This window comes from Xyrauchen texanus, chromosome 17 (assembly GCF_025860055.1).
Source record: "Xyrauchen texanus isolate HMW12.3.18 chromosome 17, RBS_HiC_50CHRs, whole genome shotgun sequence".
In the NCBI taxonomy this organism is placed as follows: domain Eukaryota; kingdom Metazoa; phylum Chordata; class Actinopteri; order Cypriniformes; family Catostomidae; genus Xyrauchen; species Xyrauchen texanus.
In genome coordinates, this window is record NC_068292.1 from 29,137,362 (window position 1) to 29,165,188 (window position 27,827).

The 27,827-nt window shown below is 41.4% G+C and overlaps 2 protein-coding genes across 10 annotated transcripts in view; both read right to left on the reverse strand.

Annotated features, from left to right (window-relative positions):
* ldlrad4b (low density lipoprotein receptor class A domain containing 4b) overlaps window positions 1–448 on the reverse strand; it is a 75,257-nt gene extending 74,809 nt beyond the window's left edge. The window contains exon 1 of the mRNA XM_052147753.1: window positions 318–448. The gene's annotated coding sequence lies outside the window, so the exon portion shown is untranslated. The remainder of the gene's footprint in view (window positions 1–317) is intronic.
* Window positions 449–5,425: 4,977 nt separating this feature from the next.
* The window catches only part of LOC127658442 (focal adhesion kinase 1-like), a 36,622-nt gene continuing 14,220 nt past the window's right edge, over window positions 5,426–27,827 (reverse strand). For 3 of the 9 annotated variants that reach the window (XM_052147743.1, XM_052147744.1, XM_052147745.1), the window contains 11 exons: window positions 27,136–27,157; window positions 26,522–26,977; window positions 23,271–23,357; window positions 23,024–23,167; window positions 21,490–21,603; window positions 18,040–18,102; window positions 14,786–14,825; window positions 14,223–14,326; window positions 7,991–8,146; window positions 7,704–7,784; window positions 5,426–6,299 (listed from right to left, as the gene is read on the reverse strand). In XM_052147743.1, coding sequence (XP_052003703.1) covers window positions 6,087–6,299; window positions 7,704–7,784; window positions 7,991–8,146; window positions 14,223–14,326; window positions 14,786–14,825; window positions 18,040–18,102; window positions 21,490–21,603; window positions 23,024–23,167; window positions 23,271–23,357; window positions 26,522–26,977; window positions 27,136–27,157 — 1,480 coding nt within the window. In that variant the 3' untranslated portion in view covers window positions 5,426–6,086. Of the gene's footprint in view, window positions 6,300–7,703; window positions 7,785–7,990; window positions 8,147–14,222; window positions 14,327–14,785; window positions 14,826–18,039; window positions 18,103–21,489; window positions 21,604–23,023; window positions 23,168–23,270; window positions 23,358–23,741; window positions 23,781–26,521; window positions 26,978–27,135; window positions 27,158–27,827 lie in introns of all 9 variants that reach the window. The other 6 variants (XM_052147738.1, XM_052147741.1, XM_052147746.1 and 3 more) reach the window with 3 other exon arrangements.

Below are 27,827 nucleotides of genomic sequence, written 5' to 3' on the forward strand. Positions count from 1 at the left end.
GTTAAAACAACCGGCTGCAGTCTCCGTTAACGCACGAACACTGATCCATAATATTCATTCTGTTAAACGATCTGATATATCCCAATGTATAAATTGATCATTCAACAATCCTAAACTTGAACCTGCGCAATGGCCCGATAACTGGGTTTTAGTTGTCGAGCTGGATATGAAGTCAGAGGGTCCCAAGAACTTTTCCAGCCCCAATCAAAAGCCTCTGCGCTCTCTATCTGCGGGGCCACTGGCACGGTTGGCATTACGCACCCTTCTGATGCCATCTGCACAAAATCACAGATATGAGGAGAGTATCAACTCCTTACCTCTCAAAAACGGAATCAGCAAATGGCACTGTGTATCCGCGGAGAGCAGAAGCTTGAGCCGTGTCGGCTGGTGATCCGGCGGAGATGACCTGGATTTCACCGCCAGCCTCGAAGGCGTAAAAATTATCAAGCGCACAGAGACAAGTGAAGCCAGCAACAAGAGACTGGCTAAGAAAGGACGAAGAAACAGTTTTCAAAATAAAAGATTTAATTTATGCCGGACTAAGAGCAAGTCTTTAAAATAAGAGTCCCAGTGATTGTTAAACAGTTATTAGATTGTGGGCAGTTAACATGCCCCGCGTTGTGATATGCAAAAGCCTTCATCTAAAACTATTTAAAACAACATTTTGATAATTATTTTATACTTATTATATTTTTCTGATCATATTGATAAGGAGACAACATTTGTACTTTTGACATTTTAAATGAACTAGAGAAGGCAAAACTATGAAACAAAAACAAAAACAAAACTTCCCTTATATTCATAGGCATCTTAACCTCTTGATGTAAAACCTAGATGTTAACTAAAACTATTATGGACATGTTAAGCGTCAACTGCTGTTTTGTCATTAGTATTTGCACTTTAAACTTTATTCAGTTCCCTTTTGTTAAACATGTTTGTGTATTTAACAAAAGTGTATTTTTTTTTTTTTATTGTAAGTTTTATAATGATAATAATTATATATACACTGGCGGCCAAAAGTTTGGAATAATGTACAGATTTTGCTGTTTTGGATGGAAATTGGTACTTCAAAAAAAAAAAAAAAAAGTGGCAAGTGGCATTCAACTGATCACAAAGTATAGTCAGAACATTACTGATGTAAAAACAGCACCATCACTATTTGAGAAAAGTTCAGTTTTTTTTAATCAAATCTTGACAGGTCCCATTTCCAGCAGCCATCACTCCAACACCATATCCTTGAGTAATCATGCTAAATTGCTAATTTGGTTCTAGAAAATCACTTGCCATCATATCAAACACAACTGAAAGCTATTTGGTTTGTTAAATGAAGTTGAACAAAAAAGTTAAGTTTTTGAGTTGCCACAGTATGCAATAGACTGGCATGTCTTAAGGTCAATATTAGGTCAGAAATGGTAAAAAATTAGTGTGCAAAGAAGCACAGATATTGGACAACAGATAAATGGAAAAGAGTGTTATGGATCTTAACCCCATTGAGCTTTTGAGGGATCAGCTAGACTGTAAGGTGCATGAGAAGTGCCCGACAAGACCTCATCATATGGCAAGTGCTACAGGAAGCGTGGGGTGAAATGTCACCTGAGTATCTGGACAAACTGACAGCCAGAATGCCAAGGATCTGCAAAGCTGTCATTGTTGCATGTGGAGGATTTTTTATGAGAACTATCTGAAGTTGTTCAGAGTTTCTAGTTTTATGTTTTCATCAAAAAGTGCTTTGTTCTCGCTGTCACTTGAATAAGAGCGTGTGCTGAGATTAAGGGAGACACGTGAAGCAAAGCTGGTTCAAATTAAACTGATACAGGGTCGACTGGAGGACAATGAATTAAACTGACAGAGAGCAATTCAGTATGAAAACAAGCAAATCCCGGACATTTAGGGCGATTTAGAAATCCTGGTCTGACATTTTTGTAGTCCCTTTCAGGGGTAAGGACATATTGTCACCCTAAACAAGCAGATATTACAGCTTTTCCTACTTACATTTCAACTTGTGGACAGTTTTGCCACTTCATTTGGTGATTGTTGTGCTGTCCTGATAGGCTGAACACCAGGGCAAGTGAATGCTCTGGCATTTCGATTGGCGCATATTAAATCGAATATTATCCGTGACGAGCAAATTAAACATGATTGTCACAAACACTTCCAGTGGCTTCAACTCCTGCTGGCAGTTTAACATTGCGTCAGCAATCCAGTTATATTTATACATCAGCTACCATGCAAGGACAAACTGCAAATGTATTCTTTATTCATTCAATCATGTAGCCTTGATTGATACCATACCAATGTCTCAGAGGTTCAAGTGTTTTGAACAGGTTTCCCCTTATCATACAGTAAGTGCTACTTTTACCATCACTGCCATGTTTGTAATGTCGGTTTTTCTGCATTAATGTGAAAATGACAATGAATAAAAATTAAATAATACATTTCCTCTGGAGTTTCAACCCCTCTACATTTTTACAATACATTATTTTTCTGGATTGTGCATTTAAATAGGGTAGGGGATTAAATAAAGGATTAAACAACGTAAGCCTTTTTTTTATTATTATACAGGTTTTTATATTAGCTTGGTTTTGAGATTCCTTCTTGATTACACAACAGATTCTGCTGCCATAGACCATATGCATAAATATGAGCAAATTCTTACCATCTAATTGCATTACTTTTATTTTTAAATCATCATATTGCATTTCTGTAACCCCTGTGTTGGGAATGATAATGTCTCTGTATTGCCCTTGTCTCTAATTGGTCAGACTTAGCTTGGTGTATAGTTTTCTAAGTGGCAGATCCTGACATATAGGCAGTTGCCTTGGACAACAGTGTTCTCTAGTGCACATTTCTCTGTAGGTCATTGCAGCAGTTTATTGCATTGGCTCTCCGTTCTGCTCCTCAGGGAATCAAACTCAAGTCCTTCATCACTCATGGAAACAAATATGCCCATGTACCAATAAATCATCACAAATAATATTGATAATTTAAAGTGCATAATTTTTCTGTATCTTTAATTTAATATTTTTAATGGATGATTTGTTGTATTCTGGTATATTATATTATGTTTTATATAATAGAATAATCTAACCGCAATACACACACACGTAGTGTTTCCATGTTTTATGGGGACTTTCCATAGACATAATGGTTTTTATACTGTACAAACGTTATATTCTATCCCCTAAACCTAACCCTACCCCTAAACCTAACCCTCACAGAAAACTTTCTGCATTTTTACATTTTCAAAAAACATAATTTAGTATGATTTATAAGCTGTTTTCCTCATGGGGACCGACAAAATGTCCCCACAAGGTAAAAAATTTCAGGTTTTACTATCCTTATGGGGACATTTGGTCCCCACAAAGTGATAAATACACGCTCACACACACACACACACACACACACACACACTGACTGATCAGCCACAACACTAAAACCACTGACAGGTGAAGTGAATAACATTGATTATATTGTTACAATGGCACCTGTCATGGGGTGGGATATATTAGGCAGCAAGTGAACAGTAATTTCTTGAATTTCATGTGTTGGAAGCTTGAAAAATAGGCAAGTATAAGGATCTGGGTGTAGGTGCTATCGGGTGTGGACAGGGGTCAGCATGGGCACTCTTACTGGACTGCGACTACGCAGCCCCATATGCAGCAAGCTGCGATTCACTGTGTGTTGTGACACCTTTCTATCATGGCCAACATTGTTTTTCAACGTGGACAGCTGGGTGCATGTGTGTCGTTTACCTGGGGAAAAGATGGCAGCAGGATGCACTATGGCAAGAAGGCAGGCCAGCAGAGGCAGTGTGATGCTCTGGACAATGTTCTGCTGGGAAACTTTGGGTCCTGGCATTAATGTGGATGTTACTTTGACACATACTACCTACTTAAAGATTGTGACAGACCACATACACCCCTTCATGGCAACTGTATTCCCTGATGGAAGTGGCCTCTTTCAGCAGGATAACGTGCCCTGCCACACTGCAAAAAATTTTAAGGAATGGTTTGCAGAACATGAAAAAGGGTTCAAGGTGTTGACCTGGCCTCCAAATTCCCCAGATCTCAATCCAATTGAGCATCTATGGAATGTGCTGGACCAACAAGTCCGATCCTTGGAGGCCCCACCTCTCAACTTACAGGACATAAAGGATCTGCTCCTAACGTCTTGGTGCCAGATACCATAGAACATCTTCAGACATCTTGTTGAATCCATGCCTCAACGGGTCAGATATTTTTTGGAATACTGCCCTGCGGCCCAGTCTCCGAAGGGAGGGGATCATGCTCTGCTTCAGTATGTCACAATACATGTTGGCATTCATGGTTCCCTCAATGAACTGTAGCTCCCCAGTGCCAGCAGCACTCATGTAGTCCCAGACCATGACACTCCCACCACAATGCTTGACTGTAGGCCAGACATACTTGTCTTTGTACTCCTCACCTGGTTTCCGCCACACACGCTTAACACCATCTGAACCAAATAAGTTTATCTTGGTCTCATCAGACCACAGGACATGGTTCCAGTAATCCATGTCCTTAGTCTACTTGTCTTCAGCAAACTGTTTGCGGGCTTTCTTTTGCATCATCTTTAAAAGAGGCTTCCTTCTGGGACGACAGCCATGCAGACCAATTTGATGCAGTGTGCGGTGTATGGTCTGAGCACTGAGAGGCTGACCCCCCACCCCTTCAACCTCTGCAGCAATGCTGGCAGCACTCATATGTCTATTTCCCTAAGACAACCTCTGGATATGACGCTGAGCACATACACTCAACTTCTTTGGTCGACCATGGCGAGGCCTGTTCTGAGTAGAACCTGTCCTGTTAAACCGCTGTATGGTCTTGGCCACCATGCTGCAGCTCAGTGTCAGGGTCTTGGCAATCTTCTTATAGCCTAGGCCATCTTTATGTAGAGCAACTATTCTTTTTTTCAGATCCTCAGAGTTAACGAGTCACGTGATAAGGGGGAGGGAAAATGGCTAATTGGGCCCAATTTGGACATTTTCACTTAGGGGTGTACTCACTTTTGTTGCCAGCGGTTTAGACATTAATGGCTGTGTGTTGAGTTATTTTGAGGGGACAGCAAGTTATACAAGCTGTACACTCACTACTTTACATTGTAGCAAAGTATCATTTCTTCAGTGAATATAATCAAGATATAATCAAATATTTACAAAAATGTGAGGGGTGTACTCACTTTTGTGAGATACTGTAATATATATATATATATATATATATATATATATATATATATATATAAAACCCTAATGTGTGAGATAAATAATCTCTCTAAATTGAAAGCATATTGTAACACTGTCATGGTGGATATTCACTGGAGAATTACAGATATTTCTCAGCACATTTGCCCACTATAATGATCTTATTCAAAACTTCACAGGAAATAGGACAACTCCAATTTCTTTGAATTCAGTAATAGCTTTATTTTACCTCTAGGTGGCACAAAGGCCAAATATACAACACTCTCCTTCTCAGTCCTAGGGAGAAGTGTTGAGTCTGCAATGCAAAAAAGTCTCAAGAAACCTTGCAAATCCAGACTCAACTCAAGTTCTACTGTGCAAAACTTAGAGTCTCAACATTTATGATTCTACAACCAGAATCCAATCTGAGCTTAATCTAGATTTGTGTGATCTGACCTTTGAGCTCGGATTTGTCAACGAAACAGACATATTAGATACAGTGTAAGAGTGTCTCTTATCCTCCAGATACTTTTAAAAGCTCAGAGCAGCCCCAGATCCTCAGATCACCTCCTCGGCTTCCAGTCACCATCTGCTTAAAGCAGATCACCCAGTCCCACAAATTCTTTATTGAAGGGGCCAGAATGCTCTGGAAGAGATCCAGTCATTACATGTCTTCAGTCTTGATGCGTCCGGTCCAGTCTGGCTCATCCATTAAATAAATCCAGAGCCCTCTTCATAAGCACCAGTATTCTACAATGTGGAGGGTCAGTGAATGAGTGCAGGGAGCCCAAGTCTGTGCTGGTGTGTTTCTGGGGCGTCAGTCTGCTGTGCTGCCATAATGTACGTTGGTGTCCTCGTGCCTTATTCCTAATGCGGCCTAAGCCCAGGGCTAATGCGGCCGTGCTTGGCCCAACATCTTCAGCCTGGCCTGGTCGATCACATCCAGCAGGTTTTTGGCATCCACAGCGAGTGCGTGTGCAGCTGTTAGCATCTGTTTCTTATAGTCCTGTTGCAGGCTGGTCATGACGTACTGCTGAGCTAACTTCATCTTATTTATCAGCTCTGCCAAGTCGGAATTTAGAAGCTTCTGAGCCATTTCGATCTGCAAAGGAGGAGAAAGAGTAGTGGTATTAACACTCTGTCACTTCACACGTTTTTATTGATCTGACTGCCATCCAATTAAATAAGCGCATTGTATTTACACTTGGCCACGTAAATGTAAATATATGCACAAGTGCTATACGCAAATTTATATGTAGTTCACTTCCGTGAATAAGCTAATGTTGGGCAGCAAATTTAAAACATGTGATTTATTACTTGATTCCAAGTGACTTTGCCACAACGGGGGTATCTGTGTGTGTGCGCTCTGTGTATTTTCCCCTCAGGGCTTGTCGTAGTCCATGTGCATCAGTTGCACTTATTGTAAGGGTTTATATTCAGTTTCTTCAGTGATCTGCATCAGATAAATGGATTGGATGCTAGGTGGTCCAATGGAGTAATTTTCATTAAGCAGGGTTAGGGTTAGTGTCACATTGGGTAACTTCCTCGTGGTCGCTATAATGTGGTTCTCTCTCGGTGGGGCACGTGGCGAGTTATGCGTGGATGCCGCGGAGAATAGCGTGTCATACATGCGCATGGACACCTTTTATGGTATCTGTTCTTAATAGTATAATAAAGTGTGTTTATTCAAGCGTGTGTTTGTGTGTCAACGGGAAAATTATTTGTAATACTAATTTGATAATAAGCCTAATATAAAATAGCCTAATAATAATTTAATAGATTAATGGGAAAACAAGCCAAATATCTTCTTGACATCAAAGGCATCAGCTATTGGTGATCACTCTGACCATCATAGATCCCGAGATCATTGTCAGTCGGCGCAACCCTAATGTGCATTTCTCTCTATAAATGTTCAGACAGTCAACTTGCTGGTTTTCCCAACACATTCAGAATCATTACCGCTTTTGCTGGTGTCGCTGCGGCTCACAATGTGTGTGTGTGCACTTGTAAAATTTATATTTGAAAGGCTCATTATTACGGTTTAGTATTTCTCTGTACTTATAACATTCTGTCTCAGCCCTGAAACTAAAAATGCCCCCCAAAAAATATATATTTAAGCAATTAAATGATTATCATAAACGTGTGACAACTAAACTTAAACTAATGACTATTAGTCAACTAGGAAAATATTTGGTCGGGGTAGCCCTAGTAGCAAGTAAACTAGATATTCATGTGCAGAACTGTGTATTTTCACGTCATAATCTGTACCTATTTATTTTAGATGGGCAGAAATTCTGGTCACATAGTGAATATACATTTTCTGATTTTTTCCAGAGTTATCCGGACAACTTTTTGCAGAGACTTCTGCGTTATTATTTAAATTTGTTTGTATAAAAAAAACTGGCAATGTGAGACTACGGTTAGCTGAGCTGGCAGAAAGGAAATTGAGCATGAGGTTTGGTAGTGTATATGAGGGCATTTAGGGTTCGTTTGTGCATGCGTTTACCTCTCTGTGTGTGTGAGCTGGCAGTATGTGTATTGTCTCATCCACAGTGGCCAGCAGTGTTCTCAATGCTAATCCCACTTCCTGAAACACACACAAATTGTCATGCAGAGAATGTGCAAAAACTACACAATAACCCTCTCAAAGTACAATAATTTTGTGAATCCTACCCTAAAATGTATATTTTCATCACCATCATATTTTTGCCATAGCTCTTCGGTAAACAAGCAAACAGAATCAAATCACACTGGCATAAATTCAGGCAGGGGACCTATAATATTCTGTCATACCTTCACCATTGGGACGTATTCCTCTGGGGGAGCTGGCTGGATTTTACTGGACATTTCAATCACAGCCTTTACCAGCCCCGTCACATTTTCATACACCTTATCATTGGACCGATCCAAGTTAGCTGTTGGGGGCGGGTTGATCTCCTGGGGCTGAATCTAAATGGACAGAAAATATGTTTTCAAATGTATGAACAGAATTTCAATATGACTTAATGAACATTTAAATGTACAGTATGTATGGATATAAACATATAGATGTTCTAACTCCTACATTAATAAGGATTTAGAATTTTTATTAAGGTTGTATCATGCTACTGTTAAGGTTGAAGTATGTGATTTCTGCAACACAAGCGCCACCAAATGGAATTTTTAACCTTAGAGGTTACCAAAGCGCTTTACACTGTGTCCCAATCACCCATTCACACTCATACACCAAAGGCGGCAGAGCTGCCATGCAAGGCACTTGCCTGCCATTGGGAGCAACTTGGGGTTCAGTGTCTTGCCCAAGGACACTTCGGCATGAGGCGTCGTGTGGGCCAGGATTCAAACCACCAACCCTGCGATTGGCAGCCAACTTGCTCTACCACCTGAGCCACAGCCGCCCCAAAATAAAAAATAATGGAAAAATAAATGCCACTGGTCGTGTCAGTGTCATTGTGTTTGTATAGAGGGGATAAACTTTTATAGCGCCACGGAGACACTGTGCTTACAGTTTTTGAGAAAATGATCCTATGAATGGCTTTGAACACAAGTTAAATACTTCAGCTTTAAGTTTCATGCTTGACACTAGGTGGCAGCACAAGCAATTTCTGGAGACCCGTCACCACTTTCAAAACTGAGCTGACTTGATATCCTTCTGTATACCCTTGATTTTAACACAAATCATGATATGACAACAAAATGAAAAAATAAATATATAAATAACAAAGCAAAACAAAACAAAAAAGTTAAGAAAATAGCCCCAGCCAGAGACAATGAAGCAATATTTCAATGAAAACGTCCATGTCCTTACAGGCTCCCATTAGTGAGATTTAAAACACTATCTTACTCAACAAGCCAGCAAACCCAAAAATCACATCTACCCCAACCAAATGACCCATAGCCTCCACTAGATAGTGCTATAAAAGCACAAAACCTAGAAGCACATCTTATCTCAGTCTAAACAAATGACATTCACCGAGACACAGATCTACACAGCCCATTAAGTTCCGTTATGTACATCATTGAGTTATGATTCTAAATGATATGGTTGAGTAATGACATAGCAACTGGTTAAAGAGGGCACAAACACAGACAGAGACATAACACTGAATCTACAGGTGGTCTTACCCTCCAGGGCTACCAGTGCAGAAACAGTGCAACAGAGGAAGGGCAGAGGAACAGAGCAAAGGGAGAAGAGTGCATAGAAAAAGAAAAAGAAATAAAGGGATTAATAAATACAACTTTACATCTGCATGCTGCAAAAAAGAGAGAAGGTGAAAACAGCCTGGAGTTACTGCCTTAATATGTGTATGTCAATATATTTCAATCTCATGTTTGTTTGTTTTCTGCTTACTGAAAATGTTGCAAGAGTTTAGCGCTGAAAAACTGAACTGAATTTAAATTAAAGAGGTAGTTCACCCAAAAAAAAAAATAATATATATATATATATATATATATATATATATATATATATATATATATATATATATATATATATTTGTATTTATTTTATTTTTTTTTTTCTCTCTGGGAACCAGCACCTTATCGTGGTGGAGAAGTTTGTGTGCCCTTATGATCCTGAGGGTTGTGTTGTCTGGAGCCATGTGCTCCTGGTAGGGTCTCCCAAGGCAAAGTGGTCTCAGGTGAGGGGCCAGACTAAGAATGGTTCACAATGACTCATGGATAAAACGGCAAGAGGAGGAGTTACCCTGCCCGGAGGAAGCCCGGGGCTCCCGTCTGGAGCCAGGCCCAGATGGAGGGCTCGTCGGCGAGGAGGAACCGCAGGAGTCGGGTGCGCTGCCATATGGGCGGCAGTGAAGGCCGTGGGCCTCGACGGACCAGACCCGGGCAGCAAAGGCTTGCTCTGGGGACGTGGAATGTCACCTCACTGGGGGGGAAGGAGCCGGAACTAGTGAGGGAGGTGGAGCGTTACCAGTTGGATCTGGTGGGGCTTACATCGACGCACAGTTTTGGCTCTGGATCCGTACTCCTGGATAGGGGATGGACTCTATTCTTCTCTGGAGTTTCCCAGGGTGTGAGGCGACGGGCGGGTGTGGGGATACTCACGAGTCCCCGGCTGAGCGCCACTACGTTGGAGTTTACCCCGGTGGACGAGAGGGTCGCCTCCCTACGCCTACGGGTTGTGGGGGGGAAAACTCTGACTGTTGTCTGTGCATATGCACCGAACAGCAGTTCAGAGTATTCGGCCTTCTTGGAGACCCTGAATGGAGTCCTGAATAGGGCCCCAGTAGGGGACTCCATAGCGATGCTGGGTGACTTCAACGCACACGTGGGAAATGACAGGGACACCTGGAAAGGCGTGATTGGGAGGAACGGCCTCCCTGATCTGAACTCAAGTGGATGTTTGTTATTAGACTTCTGTGCTAGTCATGGATTATCTATAACAAACACCATGTTCGAACATAAGGATGCTCATAAGTGTACGTGGTACCAGAGCACCCTAGGCCGAAGGTCGATGATCGATTTTGTAATCGTGTCGTCGGATCTGAGGCCATATGTTTTGGACACTCGGGTAAAGAGAGGGGCAGAGCTGTCAACCGATCACCATCTGGTGGTGAGTTGGGTCAGGGGGTGGGGAAAGACTCTGGACAGACCTGGGAAGCCCAAGCGAGTAGTGCGGGTGAACTGGGAACGTTTGGAGGAGGTCCCTGTCCGCGAGATCTTCAACTCACACCTCCGGCGGAACTTTTCAGGCATCCCTGCAGAGGTTGGGGACATTGAACCGGAGTGGGCAATGTTCAAAGCTTCCATTGCCGAAGCCGCGGTGGAAAGCTGCAGCCTCAAGGTTTTAGGTGCCGCAAGGGGTGGTAACCCTCGAACACCGTGGTGGACACTGGTGGTCAGGGAAGCCGTCCGACTGAAGAAAGAGGCCTTCCGGGATTTGTTGTCCCGGAGGTCTCCGGAGGCAGTTGCAGGGTACCGACAGGCCCGAAGGGCTGCGGCCTCGGCCGTGAGGGAGGCAAAGCAGTGGGTGTGGGAAAAGTTCGGAGAAGCCATGGAGAAGGACTTTCGGTCCGCACCAAAGTGCTTCTGGAAAACCGTCCACCACCTTAGGAGGGGGAAACGGGGAACCATTCAAGCTGTATACAGCAAAGATGGGACGCTGTTGACCTCAACCGAGGAGGTTATTGGGCGGTGGAAGGAACACTTTGAAGAACTCCTAAATCCCAACACGCCCTCTATGGTAGAGGCAGAGCCGGAGGATGATGGGGGTTCAGATTCTATTTCCCTGGGGGAGGTCACTGAGGTAGTCAAACAACTCCGCAGTGGCAAAGCCCCGGGGATTGATGAGATCCGACCAGAAATGCTGAAAGCTTTGGATGTGGAGGGGGTGTCATGGATGACACGCCTCTCCAACATTGCGTGGAAATCTGGGACAGTGCCTAAGGAGTGGCAGAACGGGGTGGTGGTTCCCCTCTTCAAAAAGGGGGATCAGAGAGTGTGTGCCAACTACAGGGGTATCACACTTCTCAGCCTCCCTGGTAAAGTTTACTCCAAGGTGCTGGAGAGGAGGGTTCGGCCGATTGTCAAACCTTGGATTGAAGAGGAACAATGCGGTTTTCGTCCTGGCCGTGGAACGACGGACCAGATCTTTACTCTCGCAAGGATCCTGGAGGGGGCCTGGGAGTATGCCCATCCGGTCTACATGTGTTTTGTGGATCTGGAGAAGGCGTATGACCGGGTCCCCCGGGAGAGACTGTGGGAGGTGCTGCGGGAGTACAGGGTGGGGGGATCCCTTCTTAGGGCGATCCAATCCCTGTACGTCCAAAGCGAGAGCTGTGTCCGGGTCCTCGGCACGAAGTCGAGTTCATTCCATGTGGGGGTTGGTCTCCGCCAAGGCTGCGCTTTGTCACCAATCCTGTTTGTGATATTCATGGACAGGATATCGAGGCGTAGTCGGGGTGGGGAAGGTGTGCGGTTCGGTGGGCTGGGGATCTCATCGCTGCTTTTTGCAGATGATGTTGTCTTCATGTCATCATCGGTCCGTGACCTTCAGCTCTCACTGGATCGCTTGGCAGTCGAGTGTGAAGCAGCTGGGATGAGGATTAGCACCTCTAAATCTGAGGCCATGGTTCTCAGCAGGAAACCGATGGAGTGCTTACTCCAGGTAGGGAATGAGGTTTTGCCCCAAGTGAAGGAGTTCAAGTACCTGGGGGTCTTGTTCACGAGTGAGGGGACAATGGAGCGGGAGGTTGGCCGGAGAATCGGGGCAGCGGGGGCGGTATTGCACTCGCTCTATCGCACCGTTGTCACGAAAAGAGAGCTGAGCCGAAAGGCAAAGCTCTCGATCTACCGGTCAATTTTTGTTCCTACCCTCACCTATGGTCATGAAGGTTGGGTCATGACCGAAAGAACTAGGTCGCGAGTACAAGCGGCCGAAATGGGCTTCCTCAGAAGGGTGGCGGGCTTCTCCCTTAGAGATAGGGTGAGGAGCTCAGTCATCCGTGAGGAGCTCGGAGTAGAGCCGCTGCTCCTTTGCGTTGAAAGGAGACAGTTGAGGTGGTTTGGGCATCTGGTAAGGATGCCCCCTGGCCGCCTCCCTAGGGAGGTGTTTCAGGCACGTCCAGCTGGAAGGAGGCCTCGGGGAAGACCCAGGACTAGGTGGAGAGATTACATCTCCACACTGGCCTGGGAACGCCTCGGGGTCCCCCAGTCAGAGTTGGTTAATGTGGCTCGGGATAGGGAAGTTTGGGGCCCCCTGCTGGAGCAGCTGCCCCCGCGACCCGACTTCGGATAAGCGGTTGAAGATGGATGGATGGATGGATGGATGGATATTTTTTTTTATTTTTATATATTTTTTTTTATTTACTCACCCTCATGCTGTTCCGAAACCGAACCCCCATTTCTTTCTTCCAAGGAACACAAAAGCAGATGTTAAGCAGAATGTTAGCCTCAGTCACCATTCACTTTCATTGTATGGAGAAAAACAAATAAATGCAATGGAAGAGAATGTGACTAAGGCTAACATATAATAAAAAAAAGAAAGTCATACTGGTTTGGAACAATATGAGGGTGACTAAATGATGACAGGATATTAATTTTGGGGGATCTCCCCCTTTAGATAAATGTGAATTTTCTACTGACCAAACTCACTTGGAGTTTCTATTATATTTAGAGTGCAAGTTAATCCAATCTCATATTAAACTGTGGATTTTCAACTGACCAGACAAACACGCATGTCAAACTCTTAAAACTATATAAAAAAAAAAACAACAACAATCAATTTGCAAAGCAGACTACAATTATGTGGGTATTTTTTCTAATTATATTTTCCATTCTGCACTGCATTTCTGCTTTCGGTTGCGAGACCCCCAGCACACTGACACAAAGCATCAGGAAAACACAATGGAATGGAAACTGCTGGGCTCTTGGTGTGCAGGGATCATTTTATGGGAGACCATGCAGAGCAATTGTGTGTGTGTTTGTGAAAGGGGTTTGAGGAATGAGGATGATTTTAATGAGGCTTGGCAAACTGTATCTGTTGGTATGCTAGCTGCTCCTGAAGGCAACCCATACAGATGCTGAACTTACAAGTTTTCCAGTGTGTGTGTGGATTTGGTAGGACTAAAACTTTATGTGGTTTAAAAACAGCAAGCAGTGATTATTGTAAAGTTGCAGAGGGACAATGCTTATCCAAAATAGAGCTATTTTCCATGCATGTGTGTACAGTAAATATGCCTTGGCAAAAACTGTCATGAGCCTTACAATTTTAAAGGCACCTAAGATTTTAATGTAATCAGTAAAAGTAAAGGTCTATTCACACCGAGAATGAATATTCATTGCGAACAAGATTTTGAAAAGTACACTGGATTCCTATGGACCTATTCACACCAGACACAACTGTTTGTCTCACAACACGTTACAGTGATAATACAGAGAAATATATATTTTTTTCTGTTCTTACATCAGGTTTGCCATTGTAGAAGAGTAAGTCTATTTGTTTAGGACTTGTGAATAGGCCTTAAGGCTCTGTTTATTATTGGTGTTTGCTGTGTGGTAGTTCTGATACCTTCACGCCTTCATTGTATCTATCTGTTGGATTGAGACCAGAGACACCTGCGGGGTGGCCGGGAGCTCCAGGCCGAGGAGGCTTTTTAGGTGGTGCTGCGTGCTCTAAAGAAGGCAAGCAAAAAATAGTTGGTTTTTTTCTATGTAAGTGCATTATTGCAAAGCTAAATGCTGTCACAACAGATGCAAAAATGACCAAAAAACCTCAGATGGAATTAATGTTTGGTGGACTTGATAGTTTTTCTTCCAAGAAACAGAATAACAGCAACGTATTTTCCTCTACATTGTTCCAGAGTCACTTATAAACTGGCATTCACAAAATTCAACTCATCCTCTGAGAGATGCCACTTGCTTATATTGTAACAAATTTGATTACGCTTTCAGATATGATTTCTTCAGAAATAATAAATAAAATAATCTGAAAAAAGCTTGCAGATTACATTTGGGCCTGCTTAAAAAACATTTGCACTTCTCTACAAATCCCTGAAAGTACTTAAACAATTTCATAATTACATGAAATAGAACTTAAATATATAAACAACAATAATAATAAAAAAAACTCACCTGCCTTCCCTATAGGTTGATAAATGTGCTGGTTTCCAGTCTGTAAACAACACAGAAAGTTAAAAATATGCAGGAGCCAAGACAGACTGTGCCATGTGTTGTTGTGGTGTGGGTGGGGAGTAGCCTGGATGCCTGACATGCCAACACACACACACACACACACACACACACACACACACACACACACACACACACACACACACACACACACAGACACACACAGACACACACAGACACACACCAAGACCACAGAGAATCAAAGAGGACAGCCCAATGGGACAGAACAGGCACACTAAACCACTATTGCAGACAAACACGTAGCTGAAAAGAGCTTCTCTCATGAGATTAGCTCGATACAGATCATGGTACAGATGAAACACATTTAAAAATCTGCACTACATCACTTAGCACTACTGACATCACAGCAACTTTATGCAAAACGGCAGATGAATAGAATGAGACGCAACATGTTGCGTGACAATAATTGCTCTTTAGTTGTTTGCTGAAGCCCGAAGGCCAAATAATCCTTTGGTTGTCTGTGTTGATGTTCGCTCTGCGTACAGTATGCGTGACGCAAATTTTATCATCAGCACACAGCCCAGATTTTCTCAAAACGGGGACAGTCCTTGTCTGTGCGCATCATCCGTGCATGTGCCTGCTGTTGACAGCTAAAAGAGTATCATAAAGCAGTAGTAGTGGGCATGCATCAAATACATTCGTATTCGCTCTTGGTCAGAGGAGTATACTTTGAAATGCAAGGCGGTCAACCGGGCAGAATACGATCCGAAAAGCACACTCGGGACTTTACGCTACAGCAGTCAAGCTTAAAGGGATAGTTCATGCAAAAATTAAAATTCTCTAATTATTTACTCACCGTCATGATATCCCAGGTGTATATGACATTCTTCACCAGAACACATTTGAAGAAAAATATCTTAGCTCAGTAGGTCCTTATAAAGCAAGTGAATGGAGATTTTGAATTGAAGCTCCAAAAAAAAACAAATCACAGACAGTCAGCATAAACGCCATCCATACGACACCAGCTGTTAAAATAATGTCTTCTAAAGAAATATGATTGCTTTTGGTGCACAAAAGATAAATAGTGAAGTATTTTTAAATTCTAAATCATGCTTCCATTCTGCAGCGGTAAGCGAGTGTGACGTAATCGCATTGGCATTTTAAATATGTGTGAACGGAGGCATGTGCAATACAGCCGGAAGAGCAGTGCTGTTTACAAGTGAGTAGGATGAACGCTGTATAGTAGCTTGGTTGCTTTTGGTCTAGATCTGTATTTATCCATTTCTTTACTCACAATGGTGCGTTCGTGTGCTTCTCCTGGATGTCTCAACCGAGTGGAGAATGTGAGATTACCTCTGTATCATCGCAATGTGAATACGTCACACGAGAGACCACTTGAACTCCACCCACACCTGAAGCTTACTGGAAGCAATGGTTTATAGTTAAAAAGTACTTAAATATGGATTTTATTCACACCAAAAGTGATCGTATCGCTTTAGAAGACATTCATTTAACTGCTGGAGTCCTATGGATGACGTTTATGCTGACTGTCTGTGATTTTTGGAGCTTCAATTCAAAATCTCCATTCCCTTGCATTATAAGGACCTATTGAGCTATTCTTCAAATGTGAAGAAAGAAAGTCATACACATCTGGGATATCATGAGGGTGAGTAAATAATGAGAGATTTGTAACTATCCCTTTAAAGAAACTAGTAAAGTTCTATGGTGGTTCTTTATTAACATTTGAGTGTGCAGATTGGGTTTTTTGAGTGTCCACTACAGCTTGAGACTACTGTTTCTCCACAAAGAGCACTTATCCTTGGTCCTACATTTATTTCACTGATTTGAAGATCCATTTTGCTTTAAAGTCCCTCAAGTATTGTGCAAAACCTGATCCATGTTTTCCCAGTATGATTTAAGAATGTTCCAAAGAGCATCTAGTGTGCTTTAATGGAAGCAAGGAAATCTGACCCAAAGAGATAACAAGGTTATTGTGACTAATTTGCTTATCTGATTAGTGACCTAGAAATAGTAAAAAATCTTAAAATATTTGTTCTTCATATTGGTGTAACTGTAGCCAGCTGGTAGGTAGCTGTGCAGTATGTAAAACTCACTCCACTGGCCTCAACAGGCACACTAGCGACTGATGCTATATGCTGTAGCCTTTAGCCTCCATGTTAGCGCGCCTGCCTCCCACACCGGAGAGCCCGGTTCGAATCCCGTTCGGAGCGGATTGAGCAGGACCGGTTACATTGTCATAACTTTTCTTTATTTACATTTTTACAGAACCCTGAACAGTCTATATATTTCCAGGTTTAAACTAAGAAAGAAAAACAAAATTTGTAATGTGGCTTTAGACTTTTGAATCCCACTGTATGTTCACTGTACAAGAGAGTAGCCATTTTGACAACTGTATAGCAATGATTACCTAATCTTCACAAATAACCTTTAATCTCCTGAAAACTTTAACGTGAAATTCCTCTGCAGACTGCATGTACAGAATTCCCGCACAGCAAGAGTTCACGCCCCTCTGCAGTAAATGATATTATATATGAGCATGAGCTTAATCACCACTATGTTTAACTTGACCTGATCAGATGATTAACTCTCAGTCGCAGCTCTTGATTTCAGAGCTTGGAGGCAACTTGTATATTCTTCTACAAATTGTATTTTATTCCTTCAAGAAACACAGGAAAACCATTGCCCAAAGACTGATTACAAAATAAGACTAAGACAAGAAAACTAACCTTAAAGGGACAGTTCACCCAAAAATAAAAATGATCTCATCATTTAATAATTTATGACTCCAGTGGTTTATTTAATGTCTTCTGAAGCATTCCAATCAGTTTTGGGTGAGAACAGACCAAAATGTAATTCCTTTTTCACTATGAATCTTGCCAGCAGTCTCATTTGCGATCGTAATTTCAAGCTCGATTACACCTCCTATAATGCCAACTAGTGCTCTGTGCATGTCAAGCACTAGGAAGTGTAATCGAAAAAGGAGTTAAATTATATTCATCTAAAAATGTTCATCTATGTCCAGCAGCAGAAAAAAGTAATATACATCTGGGACAGCATGAGTGTGAGTAAGTGATTAGAGAATTTTCAATTTTTGGGTGATCTATTACTTTAACTGATATTGCGCAACATTAAATTTCATTGAGAATTTTGTATGTTTCTGAAGATTGATCATTTCAACAAAAGAGAAAAAAAAAAAACATTCAAAAGAAACTCACTGGTCCCTGTAGACTTCCATCATCACGGTCAATGCTGCCTCTGGAACTTCTGCCATCAGGCTTCTACCACACACAAAGAGAAAATGTCAAACCTGATCCCTCAGAGACAAAATCATGTCTGGCATCTGTTATAAGTATTCATGTGATCACGCATCTCACTGTGTATAAATCACATCATATGGTTTGTTGAACACATAACTGCACAAACTTATTCTGTTTTTTCTCCCATTCAAATTACTTTATGCTTTGATTCATCAAAAATATCTAGATATCTCTGGCAAATATCACCAGGTCTACAACATCTAATGTTTTCTTTCACAGGCACTTTATGCAGATTGAAGGTTTTTTCTGCTTCATTTCCAATGTTTCCTCAACATTAAAACAAAAATTGGCTCCTTGTAGTAAGGGTATATTTGATCCTATTTAGAAACTGTTATTGTGTAAAGATGAAGTTTAATCCCCAATACACTTATTAGATACTTCACAAAAGCAATTACAATCAGATCTGAACTGAGCCTATATACTGTATATCATATCCATATTGTGCATTCTCAGAAATGTCTCAAAACTGCAGCTAAATCAACTGAGCATTTACAGCAAGCCAGCACTTCAATAATGACACATTTCATAGTCCTTTGAGGTTTTCAAAGGAGTATGAAAGTCCATGTCAGTTTAGGTTTCTTCAGAGATGAATTACAATCAGAGTTCAACCATGCACCCCTGAGTACACACTTAAATCCACTAATTAAATCAATCTGGTCCTTAAACAAAGCTAAAATGAAATGGTAACCTCCCCTCCCCTTTCATCAAAGTTTACCACACCAGTTTTCCGAAGCAGCATTTGAAGTCCTGCATCTTCCCAGCTATTCCTGTGCGTGTTTCTCTCTGGCGTTTCTTAAACATGGAGCAGAACACGGAGTGGATCTCCATTAAGCAAGTGTTTTTATGAGAGTGAGAGATAAGTCAAAATGTGTGCAGATTGACTCGTCTCCAGTTTCCCTGCAATTCTGAGACATGTTTATGTACACACTGACTCACTCACAGCCAACGAGCCTTGACTCAGCAAAGCCAAGCCCTTTTTCTGCTCTACTCCCTCCTCTTTACTTTTCCCCCATCTATCTCGCTCATTCCCCAGCTCTCTTTTTCTCTCTTTTTGTGCAATTGAAATGTAAAAGTATCGCAATTTTTTGCCTCATGATAATACATCTCACTCTCTCAGTTTAAGTCTAGACTAAAGACTCATCTATTAAGCCAGGCATACATCCAATTTATCCATCAACTCACAATTAGGCTGCTTTAGCTAGGTCTGCCGGAACCAGAAACATCCATCACGACCTATAACTCTGCATAAAATTGCATAAAATTATATGGCATCTTCACTAATTCTACGCTAATCTACGCTAATCTACGCTAATTCTATTTGTTTCCAAGTCTCAACCTAAGAATTCATATCCCGGGTTTAAGGTCAGTTCCTGCTCCTTTCCTGCTTGGTGTCGAACTCCACAGCTATGTGTCTGAGTGATGACGACTAAATGCAACCTGTGCTAGCCACACATCACTTAAATTCTTTACGATGGACTTCAGAGGATGAACTGATGCTAACTCCAACTGTAAGACATCGGATCCTTCATATGCCACTGCCTGAACCTTGGACTTAGGATGGACCCTACCGAACCTCACCGAAATGATCTGCTGGCAGAACTGGAATGCACTTCATTGATCCCTTCCTGCATCACCTTTGTTTACTGATAGACTACACTCTTCAAATGGAATACATAGACTATCATATAGTATGTATTGTAGTAAGTATTAAACTCTGGACCTTAACACTTACTTAGTTTGCTAATCTTAAAACATGACCTGCACTGCACATAAATAACTAATATTGAGATTATATTCATGCTGGGGAACTGGCCCTCACAGTGATCCTGGTTTCTCCCAAGGTTATTTTTCTCTATTAGCCAACATCTTATGGAGTTTTGTGTTCACTCACTCACTCACTCACTCACTCACTCACTCACTCACTCACTCACTCACTCATACCCAACAAGCCTGGACTCAGCAAAGCCAAACCCTTTTTCTGCTCTACTTCCTCCTATTTACTTCAATTTATTAGTAAGACTGTTCATACAAATCTTTCGTAAATCTATAGTACCAAGTATTTCATGTAATGATATACATGCTGGAATCAAGTTTCACCATTTCCTCAATTAATTTTATTTACATTTTTTTACTGACAATGACATGCCTATGCACAATGGTTAAAAGCTTAATTCGCAAAGTATAGAAGTCCAGTGAATATGACTGGGAAATAAGTGACCAAAAGATTGCAATATTTAGCCATTTTGAATCACAATACACTAAACTTACAGAATCACATTACAACCCAAATATCAATATAATATGTTTTTCTCCTGTTTGTTCCCATCTCTACCAAGAAATTAAGAGATGAAAACTTCCTCTGATGAGCGATTTAACTTTTAGCAGAAGCAGGTCAGGCTGAGTTTACCCATCTCATGCCTCAGTGCCAACAAAACCTTTCATTACTGAGGAATTCCTCAAAACTGCACCCATATCAAAAAACCTGGATCAAAACTACAATCATCCACTCACAGCATCAAAGAAAATCTGAGAAAAATATGCTTTATATGGGCATGTGAATATTGAGCTGACATTACTTTTCAACCAAGTTGTTTGTGAGTAGCAAGACTTTAAGCAGAATGAATGTTGCTTGCTGTGGTTAAGCTCTGAATACCCATTTTAGTTGGTACAGGAAGCTGAAAGAGACTTTCTGTGAGACAGACTGAACATAATGACAAAGTGAAGATACAAATGACGGAGAATGGAAGCCAAAACTTGGCATACCACAAATGCACACACATACTTGTACAAATACACCCATACATAATTCACATATAGACATGCATATCCACACATATCAGTGCCCAATAACACAATTCCTATGAATGCATATTGTTCTTTGCAACAATGCTAAATTGTTTGTGTTAAAAATCTCATTACAGCTGAATTTAAGTTAAGATGTGTTTAATAACAATGTTTAAATTAGACAGCAATACAATCTGTAAACACTTGAAATGTTAATTGTAAAGTCCGCTTTGTTTTCAAATAAATAAAGCTGGAAATCACAATTGGTGGAGACACTTTTTCTCAAACAAATAAGAAAATAAATTTTTGGAATATTATATTATTGCTGCAGCTAAAAATATACACTGCAATGATTCACAAAAAAGTATCTAAAAGAGGACAGGAAGAGTAAATGAATAGGAAGAGCAAGAGGAAAGGGAAGGGAAGTGATGAGGAGATGAGAGGAAAAAAGAAGGCGGCAAGGAAAGAAAAGGAATAGGAAAGGAATAGGAAGAGGAGAGGGAACAGAAGAATACACATATGTGAGGGAGAGGCACAAAAGTTAAAGGTGGGAGGGATCAGTACCAGTAGTCTCTCCTCCTGCTCCAACCAGCGCTGATCATCATCCATCTGCTGCTGTTGCAGTAACAACTGTTCTTCCATCAGCTGAGACAGACCACAACGCAAAGCAACTCCATCCTGATAAACATAGACACAGATTTGTATGTTTCGACACAAAAGATCACAACATTCTCTTGAATAGTCTGGAGAATAATGTTGGCATTAGAGGACATGCATAGCATGGTTTGGGTCCTTTTTATCTGCTTATTATTTAGACTGCTACCACTTTGAATGTATAAATGAGGAATTGTCAAATCAAACATAAGTATGGAGTGCAGCAGGGATCAGTTTTGGGGCCTCTGCTTTTCTCCTTATACATGCCTCCTCTGGAAGATATTATCAGGAATCATGGAATAAGTTTCCACTATGCCTATGATACCCAACTTCTTCTAAACCTACGAAAATTCACAATTCTCTGAGTGCATCAATGTAATCAAAGATTGGATGGCCAGAAATTTCCTTATAATAATTTCCGACAAAACTAGGTACTAATTATTGCACCAGAAACCTCTAAAAATAAGCCGCAAAAATATAATTTTGACTCTCGATGGATGTACGGTTACATCGTCTTCTACAGCGAAGAACTTGGGTGTTATTCTTCCACCTCAGAAATATGTTCTCTGTTGCTGATGAAAATTCATGTGTTCATGAACTCAAGGCTAGATTATTGTAATGCATTACTGGGATGATGTCCAGCAAGTTCAATAAATAAACTTCAGTTGGTTCAATATGCAGCTGCCAGAGTACTGAGTAGATCAAAGAAATATGACTTCGATCTAATGAATTCTGTTAACTACACAAAGTGTTGTATGATCTAGCTCCACAGTACTTAAGTGACCTTCTGACATGCTATATTCCATCATGTTCATTACGATCACAAAATCCTTACTTGTTAATAGTTCTTGAATATCACAATCCACAAAAGGAGATAGATCCTTTTCCTATTTGACTCCTAAACTTCGGGATGCAGACACACTCACTCAGTTTAAGTATAGACTAAAGAGTCATCTATTTAGCCAGGCATACACCTAATTTATTCAAGGTTAGGCAATGTAAACAGTAGAGAGTGATGGTGGAGCACATATTACAAAACAGATATGATGAGCAAAAACAAAACTATTGCAGTCAACCGCTTGGTTGTAAAACATTAGTAAGCAGCCTCACTATCTACTGATTACATTGCCTGACCTAGTAACAGCACCAAAATAGAAATGGAACCACATAAATGACTGATCTATGATGCTCTTCATGGGCAGCAACATTGTTTCATTTTGGATGAAAATTGAAATTTTCTCAATATATTATGAATGACTTATTAAAGATGTATGCAATGCTGGCCAAAATGAGGTATCTTAAGGCAGCAAAAGCTGCCAACTGTCTGGAACAGCCTTCAATGGAAGCACGCTTATGCTGCCTTAAAACGCTGTCTATGTTGACAGCTCACTAGGTTTTGGAACAGAGCAGTCAGAAAGGATTATGCAGACTTTTCTCTTCTAACCTCCATGCTGGGGTTCCACATGTGATCTTGAGCACCTCTACGATGGTTCCAGCTATCATGGGGATCAAGTCCTGTCCCTGCCGCCTGAGGATACATGCTGCCAGGAACGGAAAGCAAGCTGTGTGGGCCAGAGTGCCCTGCCATCTACAGATTCCAGAGAAATACACAATTAATGCACATATTATTCAAACTTATACTCTTCATAAACATTCAAACATTATGTAATTGATTAATACAAGTACTGTACCTGATAATGATTGTGCTGGCCCATGTGCTGAGGACTGGGGTAAAATCCTTCACTGGAACGAGGACTTGGATAACCAGGTCGGCTGGGCTGTAATCATACACACATCTTTGTTATGGTACTAGTAAACACTAACCAGTCAATCTTTAGGTTAGCAGATGCTGTTAAAAATCTGTTCACTGGACACACAAAATCCTTGCATTTTGTGTGAATTCAGGCTGTTAATGGAAAAATTAAATAAAATGCTCAATCTTAAAATGCAAGCAGTTAGTTAAACATTAATCCAAATGCACAAGTTATTTCTTAAATGTTATTTCATTTATACATGGTAGAAGGAGAGGAGGGGAGGGGTATTAGATATAAGGAGGTTGGATTGGAGAATGAATGCTGATTGACAGGAGGCAGTCCTCATCTGACTGGTTGGAATACTCCATGCTCAGCCGTGGGCAGCAAACAGAAAATGTACTGATATACCTTATAAACCCTTTCATAAAGAGAGTTGACTGACCACAGCTCCAGATGAGTAAAGGAGAAAAAAGAAACAGAGGGAGAAAAGTGGCTGATAAAAACTAAGACAAAACATTTGCACAGAAAGGGGTTGCAATTGGAGGGGAAGCAGTTCAGTTCATTTTAATTGGCTGAAACATTTCAGAACCCTCCAAACATGAGACAGTGATGGGATTCATTTTCTTTAGTACAAGAACAACCCCTGTAGAATCAATTTCTAAAAATCGTTTCCTTCAGAACCAATTTCCTTTTGTTAAGTGTGTTGTTTTAGAAAAGGCTCATGGGGGTTGATACAGCTGTTTCTGATACACAATTGGAAATTCACACAACCACACACCATGTTTATTGCAAGTCAATACGCGATAAACATCTGGTCTGCCACACAGTGCAAGTATATTAAGTTTACATGCGTTGGAGAGGCAACATGCAATTTTCCCTACACTCGTTTTCAGCTAAAAAACATCTGTGATCATCACTAAACAGGTCACTGGACATTAGAGAAAATGTTGTAGGTCCACTGGGAGTCAGAATAAAGTATTGTAGAGTCACTAAGAATCAAAGGCAATAGAGTCACTGGGATTGAAACTGAAGGGCTGCAGGGTAATCAAGAGTTAGAGTAGAGGGCTCTAGGGTCACTGAGAGTCAGCGTAAAGAGCTGTAGGGTTGCAAAGTCTGAGTAAAGGGCAGTAGGGTCACTGAGAGTCAAAGGCAGTAGTCACTGGGATTCAGAGTATAGGACAATAGATTCAGTGGGAGTCAGAGTAAAGGGCTGTAGGGTTCCTGACAGTCAGAGTAAAGTCTGTAGGGTTACTGAGTGTATAAGTCACTGGGAGTCAGAATATAGGGCTGTGGAGTCACTGGGAATTAGAGTAAAGCACTGTAGGGTCACATAGATTCAAAGAAAGTAGAGTCACTGGAAGTCAGAGTAAAGAGCTGTAGTGTAATGAGAGTCAGAGTAAAAGCCTGAAGGGTCACATAGAGTCAAAGGCAGTTGAGTCAGTAAGAGTGAGATTAACTCTGCTCTATGCCCTTTTATAATCATTGTGTAGTAACATCTCACCTGCAGCTAAAATTGCATGCTAAGATAAAAGCATCTATGCAAATCTTAAGAGACTTAAGCCAGCATCACACTAGTCGATTTTTCCAGTGATTTTCAAGCATAAAATTAATTTGTATAATCGCCAGCCATTAGGTGAGAGACGGAGCTCGGATTAGAGTCTGCCAGCGGGAGGTTGTTAATCCCTTGACCGTCTGGACTGAATTAAATGGATCAGAATACTGCAAAAACTGATCAAGCTTGTTTGAGAAAAAAAATTGCTCTGTCGCTTGCGGTCGTCAAGTGACCAATGAATTGACAAGACATCATGCTGATCTGAACGTTTTCATCAGCAATCACGCTCACAGCCGTATTACATCACAAACGGTGATCATAATCCATTGTGATTCTTTCACAAAGTGTTTTTCTGGGGATCTTCTACACAAAAATGACTAATAAAATCAGAAAGCTATGTTGAACATAAATCCTTAACTCATTGAAAGCTGCACATGGATATATTCATTGTGTACCAAGCCTCATGGGGATAATTACACAATCATACACATTCACAAAGTAAAGTTACTCTATAAATCGCATCCTAAATCACTCCATTACAACAGTTTATGTACCCACGGTACTCCTGGAGTTATTTTGAGAGCTCCACGTTACAGGGAATCAGAGAGAAAGAAAGTCGTGGAGAGTCTACAGTACACACCGATCAGCCACAATATTAAAACCACCTGCCTAATGTTGTGTAGGTCCCCCTTGAGCCGCCAAAACAGCACCAACCTGCATATCAGAATGGCATTCTTAGATGCTATTATTCTCACCACAATTTTACAGAGCGATTATCTGAGTTGCTGAAGACTTCATACAAGTTCGAACCAGTCTGGCCATTCTCTGTTGACCTCGCTCATCAACAAGGTGTTTCAGTCCACAGAACTGCCCATTACTGGATTTTTGTTTTTGTTTTTGGAGTAAATTCTAGGAGACTGTTGTGTGTTAAAACCCAGGAGATCATCAGCTACTGAAATACTCAAACCAGCCCCTCTGGGACCAACAATCATCAATGCAATTATCTAATCAGGCAATCATGTGGCCGCAGTACAGTGCATAAAATAATGCAGATACGGGTCAGAAGCTTCAGTTTATGTTCACAAAAACCATCTGAACGGCTAAAAAATGTGATCTCTGATATTTGGACCGTGGCATGATTGTTGGTGCCAGACGGGCTGGTTTGAGTATTTCTATAACTTCTGATCTCCAGGGATTTTCCCGCACAACAGTCTATAGAATTTACTCCGAATGGTGCTTGTTGATGAGAGAGGTCAGCAGAGAATGGCCAGACTGGTTCTAACAAAGTCTACAATAACTCAGATAACCGCTCTGTACAATTGTGGTGAGAACAATAGTATCTCAGAATGTCATTCTGAGATGAGGTTTTGCACTGTTTTGGCGCCACGAGGGGGACCTACACAATATTAGGCAGGTGGTTTGAATTTTTTGGTTGATCGGTGTATGTCTGTTACCCCCTCAACCATTCTGAACCAGCAAGTGTTGCATACCTCTGATTGCAGAGAACGAGATTTCTGCAAAACATTTGGTACGTGTGATATCCTCGGCCAAAATCGAGTTGTTTGGAGACAGCTAGTGTGACGCCACCTTAAAGTAAAACCCTGGCATGCCCTGCTAACAGTCCTAGCACACCTGCCTGTGAGGGTCTGCAGTGCACGTGGGTCAGCCTCAGCTGCTGCATGGTTGGATAGTGGGGGTTGAAGAAAGCAGGCTTTGTGGTACTGGGGGGTATATAGGGGCTCCTCCAGGGACCCTGGGGCAACAGCAGGGAGCAGTGTAGCGGTAAAGGCTGAAGCAGAAGCTGGGGCTGAGTTTGTGGGAAATGCTGGGTCTGTGGATAAATGTTAAGCTGTTGTGCATTTGCAGGGGTCTGAGTATGAGTGTTCTGCTGTAGCGTTAGCTGGGACTGCATGTGTGGTGACTGATTAATAATGGTTTTGTTGCATGACCCCAAAGAAGAGGCAGACATCTCAGGCTGGAGGATGCAAAGGGAGATCTGGGAACCAAAAGGTTGCTGTGGAGGGCGAGGAGCAGCAGACGCAGACAGACAGTCCATACTGAAGCTGTGCTGGAGGGGGCGTCTGCGGGAGGGCTACACACAGCCATTCAACATAAGGACAAATGGCACAAGCAGAAAGGATGACAAAAGCAGACATTTAGAGAGGCATGACATGGACAAGAATGCAGATTGATTGTGGTCAGACACGCACACGCGCGCACACACACACATACACAAGTACACACAAGCACCTGTACAGGATGACTGACAGGTCTGAGAGTCATGGATCAGCAGTCAGGGAGGGGAGAGGGGACAGAGGGATAGAAAGTAAGAGTGTGCGGTACTGCAAGCCACACACAGAACAAATGGTGACCCTGGGGTTCCTAATTGCAGAACTTTGTACAAGAGATCAGCCAGGCCAATCAATCTCCATAATGTGAGAAGCACAGGACATTTAATGGTTTAAAACATTGTCAAAAAGCACCCAAAGCACCAAACGAAGATCTTAATTAGATCGACTTAAGCAGACTAACAATTTAAACTACTAAAATTTACATTTAAATGTCATTGGACTATATTTGTATTGATTTATCTATCAATGATTTTTTTTTCCTTATTATTCTATGGCCCATTAAAAGTTTAACAGAAATATAGAAAAGTCATAATATGTCTAAACATCAGTTGTTGTTGTTTCCACAGCTTGCTCAGGCAATTGAAAAGAATAGTGAAGATTATGTTTTACAGAGAACCATGTGGAAGACATTTCTGTATGTGGGAAGCATAAGTAACCATAACAAATGAGACAATAGAATGGAGCAGTATCCAAGACACAGTGATGTTACATAAAAGACAAAAGATGTAACTTGGCATAGGAGAACTGGATTACAGACAAAGACAATATCCAGAAAAGTCCTGGCTAACTATAGACATGAAATAATAGCCA